General features: G+C 36.8%; 1 protein-coding gene across 6 annotated transcripts in view; it reads right to left on the bottom strand.

Moving 5' to 3' along the window:
* The window catches only part of PPP1R42 (protein phosphatase 1 regulatory subunit 42), a 49,536-nt gene that overhangs the window by 25,242 nt on the left and 8,293 nt on the right, over positions 1–16,001 (bottom strand). For all 6 annotated transcript variants that reach the window (XM_039246997.1, XM_039247000.1, XM_039246999.1 and 3 more), the window contains exons 4-5: positions 15,129–15,267; positions 12,722–12,838 (exon numbers count right to left, since the gene is read on the bottom strand). In XM_039246997.1, the coding sequence (XP_039102928.1) occupies positions 12,722–12,838; positions 15,129–15,267 (256 nt within the window). The remainder of the gene's footprint in view (positions 1–12,721; positions 12,839–15,128; positions 15,268–16,001) is intronic.

The following is a 16,001-nucleotide window of genomic DNA, read 5'->3' as shown; positions in this document are numbered from 1 at the left end:
CTAGTTTTCTGTCCTGGTTAGATGGAACTCATTTTTCAAGAGTTGCCTGAGAAAGAACATGTGGGATATACATTTTTTTGAGAGCTTGCATGTTCAAATATATTTTATACCTTATAATTGATTGAAAAATTGATGGAGTATATAATTCCAGATTTTGAATATTCTTATCTCAAAATTTTGGAGACATTATTCTACTGTCTTCCAGATAGAAAGTCTGATAATTCTGATTCCATTTTTATTTTTTGTATTATGATCTTTTTTTTCACCTCTGTCAAATTCTTTAGGAATTCTTTACTCCTGGTGTCCTAAAAACTTTTAATGTTGGACCTGGGTATGGGTCAGTTTCTATCTGTGTTGGCATTGGGGAGACAATTTCAGTCTAGAAATTCATGTCCTTTGGTTTTCAAAGTTTTTCTAATATTAGTTAAAAATTAACTATTGAGATGTAACTTATATACAGTACGCATCCGTTTAAAAAACTAAGTCATAGGGCACCTGGGCGGCTCCGTCAGTTGAGCGTCAACTTGGGCTCAGGTTACAATCTCGCAGTTCACGAGTTCAAGACCCACATCGGGCTCTGTGTTGACAGCTCAGAGCTTGGAGCCTGCTTTTCTCTGTGTGTGTGTCTCTCTCTGCCCCTCCCCTACTCACACACGCTCTCTCTCTCTCAAAAATAAACATAAAAAAAAATAAAAACAACAAAAAACTAAATCATATACATCCATGTAATAAGCACTATAATCAAGACAGAACGTTTTCATTATTCCAGAAGACTCACTCACTCATGGCCCTTTCCAGTCAACTTCTTCCCATTCCCATTCAGCAACTATTGATACATTTGGTACTATAGACATTTATATGTAGTTTCATATAAATGAAGTTTCATATAAATGGAGTCATACAGTATGTACTCTTTTGTCTACCTTATTTCTCTCAGTATAATGTTTTTTAATTTGTCCATGTTGTGTGCATCAGTAGCTCTTTCATTTTTATTGTTGGGTAGTATTCTTCTGCATGGAATAAGATTTGTTTACCATTGCCCATTTGAGGGAAACTTGGTTGTTTCTAAAATTACAAATAAAGTTACTGTAAAGAATTGCATACGGATAGTTGTGTGAACATAAGTTTTTTATATGACTTGAGTAAATACCCAAGAACGGGGTTGCTGAGTCATATGGTAAGTGGATATTTAACTTTGTAAGAAATCATCAAGGGGTGCCTGTGGGGCTCAGTCTTAAACATCCAACTTTGGACATTTGTATTGCTTGTCTTCCTACCATAGGGTTGCAAAAGTTCTTTATATATTCTGGATAAAAATAGTTTATTACATATAAGGTAGCTAATATTTTCTCTCTACCTGTGGTTTACCATTTCATTAAATGTCATTTAAAGAACAAGTTTTAAATTTTGATGACGTCCAATGTAAGTTTTTTTTAAAATGTTTTATTTATTTCTTGGAGAGAGAGAGAGAGACAGCGTGAGCAGGGGAGGGTCAGAGAGAGAGGGAGTGACAGACTCTGAAACAGGCTCCAGGCTCTGAGCTGGCAGTCAGCACAGAGCCCTACGCGGGGCTCGAACCCACGAACCGCAAGATCATGACCTAAGCGAAAGTCGGACGCTTAACCGACTAAGCCACCCAGGCGCCCGCGATGTAACAGTTTTTTATGGGTCTTTGGTTTTTGTGTCTGAGTTCTTTAAAGAACTCTTGTCCCCTCTGTGTTTTTTATCTAGAGGTTTTATGTCTTAGTAGTTAAATTTGGATACCATTTTGAGTAAATTTTTGTATTTGATATGAAGGGTGGAGTCTCACTTTTCTACTTCGGTATCCAGTGGTTCCACCAGAATTTGATGAAAAGATATCCTTCTTATTGAATTATCTCAGAGCCTGTGTAAGAAAATCAGTTGAACACAAGTGTAGATTTCTTTATAAATCTTGATCTCTGTGTCCATCCTATGTCAATAATGCACTGTCTTGATTATTGTAACACTATCATGAAATGAAGTAGAATGTATTCTTCAACATTATTCTTCAACATTATTCTTTTTACCAGTATTGTTTCAGTATTTTAGGTCCTTTGCTTTATCATATACATTTTATTTTTTTCTTATTTTTTAATGTTTATTTTTGAGAGAGAGACACACACAGCGTGTGAGTAGGGGAGGGTCAGAGAGAGAGGGAGACACAGAATCTGAAGCGGGATCCAGGCTCTGAGTTGTAAGCACAGAGCCCAATGCAGGGCTTGAATTCACAAACCATGAGACCATTACCTGAGCCAAAGTTGGAGGCCTAACAGGCGGAGTCACCAGGTGCCCCAGGTTCTTTCTGCAAGGATTTTGATTGGGATTGTGTTGAATGTATAGATTAATTTAGAAAGAATTAACACTTTAAGAATATAGACTCTTCTAATTCATGAAAATGATATCTCTTCCATTTATTTAGGTCTTCATTATTTTCTCCCAGCAATATTTTGTAGTATTTTATTGTATAGCCCTTACACTTATTTTCTTAAATTTATCCTTCTGTATTTTATGTTTTTTGACATGAATTGTGTTTGGCATCTTAAAAAAAATATCACTTTCTAGTTCATTGCTAGTGTGTAAAAACTGATTTTTGCAGATTGCTTTTGTATCCTGTGGCATTGCTAAATTTATGCTATAAGTTCTAATAGCTTTTTATAGATTTTTAAATGATTAAAACAATTTTTTTACATTTTATTTTAGAGAGTGAGCATAACCAGGGGAGAGGGGCAAAGGTAGAAAGATAATATTAACATGCACAGTGTGGAGCCTGACACAGGACTAGATCTGAAGACCATGAGATCATGACCTGAGCTAAAATCAAGAGTTGGATGTTTAATCGACTGAGCCACTCAGGCGTCCCAGATTTTTTATGATTGTATATGTATTCAAGTAAAGATATTTTTATTTCCTTCTTTTTAACATTTATTTATTTTTGAGAGACAGAGAGACAGACATGAGCAGTAAAGGGGAAGAGAGAGGGGGAGACACAGAATCCAAAGCAGGCTCCAGGCTCTGAGCTGTCAACACAGAGCCTGATGCAGGGCTTGAACCCACAAACTGCGAGATCATGACCTGAGCCGAAGTTGGCCACTCAACCAACTGAGCCACCCAGGCACTCCTGAAGTCAGTTTTATCTTATATTAATATAGCTACTCCAGGGGCGCCTGGGTGGCTTAGTCGGTTAAGCGTCCGACTTTCGCTTAGGTCATGATCTTGCGGTTCGTGGGTTCGGGCCCCGCGTCGGGCTCTGTGCTGACTGCCAGCTCAGAGCCTGGAGCCTGTTTCAGAGTCTGTCACTCCCTCTCTCTCTGACCCTCCCCTGCTCACGCTGTCTCTCTCTCTCTCTCATAGAAATAAATAAAAATATTTAAAAAAATATAGCTACTCCAGCTTTATTATTTGTTTTTATTGTATATATTTCCCTATGATTTTACTTTTAACCTTAATGTATCTTTATATTTAAAGTATGTTTCTTATAGAGAGCACATGATTGGATTTTTAAAATCCAGTCTTACCATCTCTGCCTTTTCATTGGAATGCTCAGACTATTTACATTTAATATAATTACTGATATAACTGAGTTTAAAACTACCATCTTTTATTTGTCTCATCTATTCCCTTATCCTTTTCTCCGGCTTTCCCCTAATTTTGCATCTCATTTTCTGTTACTGACTTATTAGTTATAAACATCTTTTTAATTTTCGTGGTTGCTTTAGGATTTAGAACAGTCATCTTTAATAAGCACAGTATTTCTTTAAATAATTACATCACTTCATATGTAACTTTAGTATCCTGCCATTTTCACCCTCCCTGCCATTTGTGCTATTGTTATTGTACATTTTAGTTTTACGTGTCATTAACCTCATGGTCTGTGGTTATTTTTGTTTAAAAAAAAAACTGATTATCTTTCAGAGTAATTAAGAAAATCTGAAAAGTATTTACCCTGTGTTTACTACTTTTAACATTTTTTCCATTTGTGTAAAGGTTTCTATCTGTTGCAATATTTTTGACAAAAAGTCTATGATAATTCTCATCTTTCTCTATACAGTATGTCTTTTTTTCTAGTTGCTCCAAAGATATACTTATTATCATTGTTTCGGCAATTTTATTATGGTTATATATATACCTTGGTGTAATTTCTTGGTGGTTTTCTTGTTTGGGTTTTACTGAGCTTCTGTGGGTTTATGATTTTCATCAAATACTGGAATTTTGGGACCATTATACTTTTATATTTTTGTTGTTTTCTTTTTTGTTTTTCTTATTTTATTTTTTAAGTTTATTAAAAATTTTTTAATGTTTATTTACTTACTTTTGAGAGAGAGAGAGAATATAAGCCAGGGAGGGACACAGAGAGAGGGGGAGACACAGAATCCAAAGTAGGTTCCAGGTTCTGAGTTGTCAGTGCAGAGCCTGATGCAGGGCTCAAACTCACACCTACAAGATCATGACCTGAGCTGAAGTGAGCCACTCAACCAACTGAGCCATCCAGCCGCCCCTATTTATTTATTTTGAGAGAGAGAGCAGAGGAGAGCAAGGGAGAGAGGGAAAGAGAGGATCCCAAGCAGACTCTGCACTGTCAATCCAGAGCCTGATGTGGGGCTCAAACTCATGAACTGTGAGATCATGACCTGAGCCAAAAATCAAGAGTCTGACATTTAACCTACTGAGTCATCCAGGCACACCTGCTTTTTGTTTTTCAACAGCCTTATTGACACAATTCACATACCATACATTCACACATTTAAAGTATATAATTAAGGGTGCTTAATCATCAGCACAGAGGCTGCTTGGGATTCTCTGCCCCTCCTCTGTTTGTGCACTTTCGCTCTCTCTTCCTCTCTCTCAAAAATAAGTAAATAAACTTTAAAAATTAAAGTATACAATTAAATGATTTTTAGTATATTTACAGAGTTGTGTAATCATCAGTACAATTTTAGAATATTTTTTATTATCCCAAAAGAAATCCTGTAGCCATTAATATTGTACCTATATTTCCCCAACCCCTTAGCCCTAAGCAATCAATAATATATCGGTATCTGTCAATTTACCTATTCTGGACATATCATAGAAATGGAATCTTACAATATATGGTCTTTTGTGACTGGCGTCTTCCGCTGTGTGCAATGTTTTCAAAGGTTATACATGTAGTATAAATCAGTATTCATTTTTTATTGCCAAAAAATTTTCCATGTGTATATACATACATATACATACACATACATCCATTGGTTGATGGACATTTGAATTGTTTCTGCTTTTCAGCTATTATGAATAATGTTGAACATTCATGTACAAGTTTTTTTGTGGATGTATGTTTTCATTTCTCTTGGTGTATAGTGATGAATGGGTTTTGTGTCATGTGGTTATATTATGTTTAACATTTTGAAGAACTGCCTGTTATTAAAGCAGCTGCACTATTTTACATTTTCCTCAGAAAGTATGAGGGTTCTAACTTCTCTACATTATTGCCAACACTTGTTATTATCTGTGTTTTTAATTATAGCTGTCTCAGGTGTGAACTGGTATGTAACTGTGGTTTTGATTTATATTTCCCTAATGACTAATGATTTTGAGTATCTTTTCATGTGCATATTATCCACTTGCATATCTTCTTTGTAGAATGTCTATTCAAGTCCTCTGCCCACTTATAAATTGGATTGTCTTTTTGTTATTGAGTTGCAAGAGTTTTTTTAATACATATATTCTGTACACAAGTCTATTATCAAATATAGGACTTGCAAATATTTTTTCCAGTCTGTTATCTTGTCTTTTTCACTTTCTTAATGGTCTTCTTTGAAGCACAACAGTTTTTAGTTTCACTGAAGTCTAACTTATTAATTTTTTGCTTATGTTTTTGGAATTGTATCTTAGAAGGTTTTGTCCATTACAAGGTCATAAATGAGGTGCCTGGGTGGCTCAGTAGGTTAAATGTCTGACTTTGGCTAGGGTTATAATCTCACAGTTTGTGGGTTTGAGCCCCGCGTTGGGCTCTGTGCTGACAGCTCTGAGCATGGAGTCTGCTTCAGATTCTGTGTCTCCCTCTCTTTGCCCCTCCCCCACTCACATTCTGTCTCTCTGTCTCTCAAAAATGAACATAAAAAATTTAATACAAGGTCATAAAGATTTATCCCTGTGTTTTCCTGTACAAGTTTTATAGTTTTAAACTTGATTCTTTTATATGCAGCTATCCAAATATCTCAGCACCATTTGTTTTAAAAAACTACTTTCCTTATTGGTGTCCTTGTCAAAAATCAATTAACATAAATGTGAAAGTTTATTTCTGGGTTCCCAGTTTCCCATTCATGACAATGCCACACTATCTTAGTTACTATAGTTTTGTAGTAAGTTTTGAAATATGAAAGTATGAATCCTTCACTTTTTTTTTTCAAGGTTTTGACTACGCTGGGTACCTTGAGGCCACTATTTCTTCAAAGACATTTTCTCGTTCTGTCTCGGTTTGGGCAGCTCGTCAAACTGGATGGCTTAAACAACAAGCATTGATTTCTCACAATTCTGGAGGCTGGGAAGTCCAAGATCAAAGTGTAGGGGCGCCTGGGTGGCTCAGCTGGTTAAGCGTCCCACTTCAGCTCAGCTCATGATCTCATACGTGGTGAGTTCAAGCCCTGCATGGGGCTGTGTGCTGGCAGCTCAGAGTCTGGAGCTTGCTTAAGATTCTGTGTCTCCCTCTCTCTCTGTCCCACCCCTGTTTTGCACTCTGTTTCTCTCAGAAAAATGAATAAGCGTTAAAAAACTTTTTTTTTCAGTGTTGGCAGATACTGTGATTTGGTGAGAGCATCTCCCTGGTTGTTTAGATGCCAGTCTTCTCACTGTGTGCTCACATGGCTAAGTGAGAAATCTGTAGTCTCTTTTCTCTTCTTATAAATACAATAATCTCATTCATGAGGACTCCAGCCTCAAGACCTAATTATTTCCCAAAGGCCTCACCTTCAAATACTATCACACTGGGGATTAGGTTTCAATTTATGAGTTTTGAAGGGACACAATCATTTAGTCCCTAGCACGGCCCCTATTCCTAGGACTCCGTTTTCATACATGTGTGACTGCTTGTATCTCATAAGCCAGTGAGGCTCTGCTCATTTTTTAGTGTTTTTTACTTTCTGTACCTCAATTTCAGTAGTTTTAATGACAGCTTTAAGTTCACTGATAAATTCTTCTATAATGACTAATCTACTTTTAATACCATCCAATTAATTTTTCATTTTAGATACATATTTCAGTTCCAAAGCTTTTTTTTCTTTGCATCGTCCATTTCCCTTCTGTTTGTGTTCCTTCTTCCTTTAAATTCTAGAGCATATTTATAATAACTTTTTAGAAGTCTTCTAATTCAGTCCTCCATGTCATTTCTAGATGTTTTTCTTGAGTGACTTTTCTCCAGTTATGATTTACATTTTCATCGGGCTTATTTGCTATTCCCCTCCCTGCTCTGGGGTCTGGAAAGTACCTTTAGGCAGAAGGCTGGTATATTAGAGAGCTCACCTTGTTTGTTTTCCATCTCTTAAGAGTCCACAGCCCTGTGTCGCTTATAGTTTAGCGTCTGAAAAAGCTGTTTCACATATTTGTTTGGCTTCTGTGTGTGTGTGTGTGTGTGTACACGCGATAATGATTCTTGTTTTGGTTAATACATTGTGGCCCATTATGTTATTTAAAATTCTTAAAGAAGTTTTTATTTATTTATTTTGAGAGAGAGAGAGAGAGAGAGCATGAGTGGGATAGGGGCAGAGAGAGAGGGAGAGAGAACTCCAAGAGGCTCTGTGCTCTCAGTACACAGCCCCACGTGGGGCTTGAACTCACAAACTGGGAGATTATGACTTGAGCTGAGATCAAGAGTCCAACATTTAACTGATTGAACCACCCATGTGGCCCTATGTCATTTTAAAATATAATTTTATTTCCATTTTTAAAAATTTTCTGATTCTTATACTCTTATTAGTCACATTTGGATCTCCTGAATTTAATTCTCTACATTTCTTTTTTACTTGCTTATTTTCCATTCTTTCTCTTTTGTTCTTTCTTGGAGACTTATCCAATTTTATCATTTAATCTTTGTATTGAACATTTAATTTCTTCTATCTTATTCTAAATTTTGAAGTCCTCTCATTCATTTAATTTCCTTTTTTTTTTTTTCAAAAAATCCTGTTTTTGTTTCAAGGTTTGAGAATCCTTTTTTATTTCTCTTAAGAAATTTAAATTAGAGTGGGATTTTTTTTTGTTTCCATATTATTTCTCCAGAAACTTTTATTTGTCTTTCTCTTTTATTTTTTTAATTTTTTAAAGTTTATTTATTTTGAGAGAGAGAGTGCATGTGTGAGTGGTGGGAGGGATAGAGAGGGAGAGAGAGAGAATCCTAAGTAGGCTCTGTGTGTCAGTGCAGAGCCTGACATGGGGCTTGAACTCATGAACCAGGAGATGACCTGAACCAAAATCAAGAGTCGGGTGCTTAACTGAGCCACTCAGGTGTGCTTCTCTGATTTTAGAAGCCTTTTTCAAATCAGTGATCCTGAGCTACTTTTTCATTCATGAAAGCAATTGAGACAGGCTTGTTGACTAATTAATTGGTCTCACTGTAGTGTAGGGCAGTTGGCATGCTGCTGGCATGTTCCCTGAGGGACCTTTAAATGTCAGAATAGGGAGATGTTTTCTTTTTGGTTTGTCAGTTTCCTTAGAGAAGAATCTCCCAATCTCTTGCCCAAGGTTTTTAAGCCATTTAGGAAGGGTTTTGGGAGTAAAGCCTGGTTTGTGTGTATAAGAAGGAAGAAAGTATATGCCATCTAACATTTCTGTATTCGTTCAGTCTTTCACTGAATCTTCATTTTCAGCATTACCTTCTGCTGTGACTTGAACCACAGTCCCTCTGGTTCACCTTCTTCACAAATTAAACCTGTCCCCTGTAACTTTATTTTTAAGGTAGTCTATCCAGGTAGTCTTCTAATTTTCTCTTCTCTTATCATTTAGTTTATATATTGAAATTGCAGGTATGGAGAAGTATTTCATGAAAAGCCAGAATTTTATGAAGCCATAACATGGAAAAAAGTTTCTAGGAGGTTCATGTGGTTTCACTTAGAAGAAAAAAGTGCAGGGGTGCCTGGGTGGCTTAGTCGGTTAAGCGTCCGACTTTCGCTTGGGTCATGATCTCGCGGTTCGTGGGTTCGAGCCCCGCGTCGGGCTCTGTGCTGACTGCCAGCTCAGAGCCTGGAGCCTGTTTCAGTCTGTGACTCCCTCTCTCTCTGACCCTCCCCTGCTCACACTGTCTCTCTCTCTCTCCTAGAAATAAATAAAAATATTAAAAAAAAAAAAAAGAAGAAGAAGAAAGTGCAAAGCCCTGTTAAAGCACTCCATTACCAAAATAGGTAAAAAACATATTTACCAGAAATAATCTCACTATTGCCAATTCCAGTGGATTTCTATTTCTATTTCTATTTCTATTTCTATTTCTAGGATACTCAGAATCTTTACATCTGCTATTCCATGGTTGGCATGTTCTTTCTTTGGCTCTTTGCATAGATTTCTTCTTTATCATTCTTCAGATCTCAGCATAAATGTCATTTCCTTAAAGGACTTTTTTTTGATTACCTGATTTAAAATATCCACTGACACCTTTTCCATTATGTCATCCTATTTAATTCCTTCACTGCCCTTTTCACAATCTTCTCTGCTTATTTATTTTCTGACTGTTCCCTCCACTGTATCATTTTATGTAAGCTCTTTGAGGGTAAAGACCCTGTCTGTCTTGATCATGGTATCCTTAGTGCCTAGAACATGTTTTCTGAAGGCCTAGGGCACATATGATATCATAAATATTTCTAAATAGACTAGCTTGATGGGAATAGGTTCAGGAAAAACTACACAGAGGAGGTAACATTGAGTTCAATCTTTAAAAAAAAATAAGGGTTTGGTTATTTAGACATTTATCATTGGAATGAATAATTAATATTAATGAAAGTATTTATTTTGATTACACATTTATCCTGGTTATACATTATTAATGTAGTCTAAGAATAATCAATTTAGGTGAAATAGCTTGGTCTTAATGTCATTTAGAAAAACTTCATTTGGGATCATTTGGAGGTAAGCATTTTTGTCCTGTTATCAAACTTTCATTTTTATGTCCAGAGTTAAAAGCATAATAGAATAAGACTTTAAAAGTAACGACAATAATTGAAATGAATCTTGGCAGTTATGATAATTAACAACTAAAAGATCTTAATAATCTTTTAAGATATATTCACCACTCATTACTGAAAATTTTTGCCAAGCATTGCATGTAGAACCTGGCTTAAAAAATATTTTAGAAAAATGCTTACACAATAAAAGATGAAAGAAAAAAAATATAAAAAAACATAAAAATAAAAGATAAACAGGATAAATAATAAATGATAAATGCACTATTAAAAAAATACTTACACTGCACTTAAGATTGATGCCAATTTGGGAGACTGGAATTCTCCACCTTTTTCTCCCCAGGAATAGTGAGCTTCTGTGCTTTGCCACTCTGTTCTGTGTTCCATGTGGTGATGGGGATGTTACACACAGCCCAGGTCTTCTCTGCTTAACAAAGACCTGGACTCTAGGTTGTCAGTTTGAATAGGATCATATACATGTACAGTATATCTTGTACAGTATATCTCATATAAGGCTGTTGATCTACCATCGCAAAATCATATTATTGATAGAAATACTGCAAAATCATAGGAAAATTAAATGATTCTGATGAATACAAAATAGCCAGTGGGGAACAAATCTAGAAAAGCACTGTAAAACTTAAAAACATTTTTTAAATGTTTTTAACACTTATTCATTTTTTAAGAGACAGAGAGAGACAGAGCATGAATGGAGGAGGGCAGGGAGAGAGGGGGAGACAGAAGCCAAAGCAGGCTCCAGGCTCTGAACTATCAGCACAGATCCTGATGCGGGGCTCAAACCCACAAACTATGAGATCATGAACTAGGCTGAAGTTGGACACTTAACCCACTGAACCACCCAGGCACCCCTCCCCCCCAATTTTTTTAAGTAGGCTCCATGCCCAGTGTGGAGACCAACATGGGGCTTTAACTCACAACCCTGAGGTCAAGACCCAAGCTGAAGTCAAGAGTTGGATGCTTAACTGGATTAGCTGCCCAGGCACCCCTAAAACTTAAAATATTTTTTATTTTTTTAGCCTTTATTTATTTTTGAGAGAGAGAGAGCAAGTAGGGGAGGAACAGAGAGAGGGAGACACAGAATCCAAAGCAGGTCCAGGCTCTGAGCTGTCAGCACAGAGCCTGACATGGGGTTTGAACCCATGAATTGTGAGTTCATAACCTGAGCTGAGGTCCAATGCCCAATGGACTGAGCCACCCAGGCGCTCCTTAAAATATTTTTGAATGCAGAATTTATCCCATGAACTTCTTACATCCTTCATGTTGTAAATTGAAACAATTAATTGAGTCATGCTTCCTTATTGGTCTTTATATTTTAAACATCCATCCTGATCAGTGGCATTTTGGATATTCTGAGGAATTCATTTGTAGTACAATACATATAATATTTATTTTCATAATTATCTACTGCTTATAGAAGTTATGGGATGAACTAGGTAATAAATCTAAATTTGGAAACAAGATTAGAGAAAAAAATTCCTTTTAAGTTTATTTATCTTGAGAGAAAGATGGGGAGAGAGTGCAAGCAGGGGAGGGCAGAGAGAAAGGGGAGAGAGAATCCCACGCAGGCTCCACACTGTCAGTGCAAGGCCATGCGCCGGGCACAGACTCATTAACCGTGAGATCACGACCTGAGCTGAAATCAAGAGTTGGACGCCTAACAGACTGAGCCACACAGGCTCCCCAGGGAAAACCTTTTTAAGGTCAGTGGATAGCTGTCTGGAAGTAGTTTTGAAAACAAGAGCTCTGTTTATGGGGGAAAGAAGCTCTTTATTCTTCCTGTCGCATCATGTAAAGAAATTATACCACAGGCCATCTCATTGCCAAATCAGAAACTGTGAGGTCATGGCAGTGGCTCAGCTTACAGACGACTGTTTCCAGGAAGTCTTCCCTAACTCCAAGCTGAGTTAGTGCCACCACAATACTTATGAAAACAGACTCACATTGTAGCCTCATTACTTGTTGACTGTAGGTTTTTTGAGCCCCCAACTATATCCTTCCTTCCTCTGATCTACACAGAAGGGTACAGTGCCTGGCAGACATGTAGGTGCTCAGTGTGATGTGAATGTATAAATAACTGAATGAATATGGGATGATATGACCTAACATGACATGAATATAGCTAGTGAAAAGTAGAGTAAGTTCCAGGTACTTCACCAAGGAGGAGCAGCCAGGAGAGAGTTTAGATCTAACCACAGTTACTAGAAATTCATTCATTGGGCAATCACAGATAGGTGGCAAGAAATCTAGTCTCTAGAGGGAAACATTTGCTGGAAAAATAATACAGAGAGTAAAAGCCCATACTTCCTTCTCAGAGAAACTTCTTTCTCTTGGCGAGGGGTGGAGGCACTGGGGTACGGAAGAGAAAACCAGGTAACAGGGCAGAATTATGCAAATAAATACATTAAGAAGTAGAGATTCAAAAGCTAGTTTTAAAGTAAATCTAGGATAGTTTTTAAAGTAATAAATTTTATGGATATTTTAAAAAAGACTTAATCACAATTTCATGTAAATATTTTTTAACTAATTTTTCTGTACACTACCTTCACATGCAGAAGTTGGTTGTCAACTGCTATGAGCTGATTAAGATTCTCCAGTATTTCTAAGTCCCTTATGTCATCAATATTATTATTGCTGATATTCAATATGGAGAGGGATTTCTGTAAGAAAAATAAATTAGCATTAGTAAATAGTCTATTTAAATACTATATATAGGAACCAGAAATCTTAATCTGTGAAAAATTTAAGATTTATCAGTTCAGGCTGTTTTGCTCTTTAAGCTATAAAATTAAAATCCATGGAGATTTTGTTTCTATGCCATATTTTTTTCGGACATAATTTTAAGACTTTAGTAATTGCGATATGACTTACTATTTTTGTCTAATTGCTTCATAAGTCTGACTTTCCCTTTCCAGAATATAAAAGATATTCATAGAAAAAAGAAGCCAGGAATCAAAAAACAAAGAAAAAATATGCCCCAACAACCCTTTTACACTGTTGGTGGGAATGCAAACTGGTACAGCCGCTCTGAAAAACAGTGTGGAGGTTCCTCAAAAAATTAACAATAAATCTACCCTAGGACCCAGCAATAGCACTGCCAGGAATTTACCCAAGGGATCCAGCGGTGCCGAGGCATAGGGGCGTATGCACCCCAATGTGTATAGCAGCACTATCAACAATAGCCAAAGAATGGAAAGAGCCCAAATGTCCATCAACTGACGAATGGATAAAGAAAATGTGGTTTATATATCCAATGGAATGCTACCTGGCAATGAAAAAGAATGAAATCTGGCCATTTGTAGCAACGTGGATAGCACTGGAGGGTATTATGCTGAGCGAAATAAGTCAGTGAGAAAGACAGGCACCATGTGTTTTCACTCATATGGGGATCTTGAGAAACTCAACAGAAGGCCATGGGGGAGCGGATGGGGGGAAAAGTTACAGACAGGGAGGGAGGCAAACCATAAGAGACTCTTAAATACTGAGAACAAATTGAGGGTTGCTGGAAGGCGGGAGAGAGGAGAAAGTGGGTGATGGGCATTGAGGAGGGCACTTCTTGGGATGAGCACTGGGTGTCGTATGGAAACTAATTTGACAATAAATTATATATATAAAAAAAGATGCCCCAACAAACAAATGTTAACACACTGTAGAAAAATGCTTATTTCAGTTTAAGCAAACCATCAAATTCAAAAATAAGAATTTGATACATAAGAATGAAAGAATATCTGGTTTTTAATTCTCTCTCTCCCTCTAGTTTCCTCTTAATAATCCACATGTTCAGAGGTACTTAAAATAATAACTAGCTAATTAACAAGAGGTATCAACATCAGCTGTTAGTGAGGACGTAAATACACAATAGAGCAGCAATAGTCCAAAGCCATCTTAAAATCTATGGCCCAGTAAACTCTACCAAGATTGTTTCTACCCACCAAGGCATCCATATAGGCAACATTTAGAGAAAATACTTCTTGATACTTTTAAAGACTTTAAATACAGCTTTAAAAATTATGGAATCTGCTTGAATCTATATAAAAATTGAGCAAGCAAAAATGTTTTTAGTGGCATTTCATAATAAAACTGGTCATCCTCACAGTGAGAACAGTCTGTTTGGGTCAACTGAGACACAGCAGATTCTATGGGGAAGGGGTGGGATAGAAATCAGATCACTTCTTTTTCTGTTTAAAGCACTGTTTTTCAATTGTTATAAATTTGGTTCACAAACCTCTTGAATTCTATTTCTACGCCTTTTGAAATAAAACCAATGAAATTATAAATATAGCCATGTTCACTTTAGGTCTCTTGCTCTAAAATTGAAGGGAGTGTATCCTAACAAATCCCATTTTTGAGAATTAGCAAAAGCCTCCATTGCGCCCTCTGGCTTCTCAACTAATTGTGACACCTCCACAATGTATTTGGGTGTCGGGTCACAACTAGAGCATCAAATCTGGTCCTCCGAGATCTACTTTTTGATGAGGCAGAGTCATCATATGTAATGCAGTCTACAATCAAATCAGAATCCAGCGAGGAGACAATTTATCATCAACATTTTTCTCTAGGTTGTTTAAATTTTACCAAATAATTATCCATTATTCTTTCCTTAAGCTTTTTCCTAAAATTTAAAATTTTGAATCATGATAATCACCAAGGTTGAAATTAGGAATGAATTGACATCTAGATTAGAAATTGATAATTTTCATAACTTTTTCACATCCTTCTTTTGATCCTTTTAGTACCCTAGAGGCAGGCATTATTATCCCAACTTTATAGCTGCTGAGTCTTAGAGAAATTATGTGAGAAAAGTTAGTTTTAGTCCTCAAATAAATTCTTAACTGGCCATATACACATACATAGTATGTATAATGTCCAAATATACCTTTGCCACCTTCCTGTTCCGTTATAACTGATAATCACTATATTCTTTGTCAGAATACTCAAATGTGGGCTTACTGCCAGAGAATGAAGAGTTCTTGGATCAAACAGAAGCTTTTCTCCAAGGGGAAGCTTCTGACTCTCAACATGAAGCTCTCTTAGTCCTTCTAATCCTTCTAAACCTTCTATGACAGCAATGTAATTGCCTCCCAGATACCTGCAAAATATAAAACAGTTTAACTTATTTTTTTATTTTAAAGATAGAGAAAGAGGATGTGAGCAAGGAAGAGTGCAGAGGGAGAGAGGGAGGGAGGGAGGGAGACGGAGAGGGAGGGGGTGAGAGAGAGAGAGAGAGAGAGAGAGAGAGAGAGAGAGAGAATCTCAAGCAGGCTCCATGCTCAGCCTGGAGCCTGATGCGGGGCCCAGTGCAAGGCTTGATCCCATGACACTGGGACTATGACCTGAGCCAAAATCAAGAGTGAGAGGCTCAACTGCTCAACTGAGTGAGTCACCGAGGCACCTCAATATAAAACAATTTTAAATAGACATCCTGAGAACATTATGGTCTGTAAACATGATAAAAACGTAGTAACGATCACTGAGCTGTGTGAAAGTTATACACAGTATGCAGAAATATGCAGAATTTTTTCTTTACAATGAATCAATGAAAGATTTATATGATTTTATACTTAATTTACTCTGAGAAATAAGTTTTTTTTTTAAATTAAAGTGAGAGATATCGAATGGTCCTTATTAAATGATCTACCAATGCTCTTTTTATATGTTAGGGCACATAAGAATCATCTGAGTAGTAGGTTTAAAAATGAAGATTTTTAGGGCCGCTTGGGTGGCTCAGTTGGTTAAGTATCTGACTCTTGATTTTGGCTCAGGTCATGATCTCACAGTTCTAGAGTTTGAGCCCCATGTTGGGCTTTTGTGCTGACGGTGCAG

Source organism: Hyaena hyaena, unplaced genomic scaffold (assembly GCF_003009895.1).
Source record: "Hyaena hyaena isolate Hyena2069 unplaced genomic scaffold, ASM300989v1 scaffold_287, whole genome shotgun sequence".
Taxonomy (NCBI): domain Eukaryota; kingdom Metazoa; phylum Chordata; class Mammalia; order Carnivora; family Hyaenidae; genus Hyaena; species Hyaena hyaena.
Note: the sequence above shows the minus strand (reverse complement) of the source record. Positions and strands in the feature narration are given on the sequence as shown.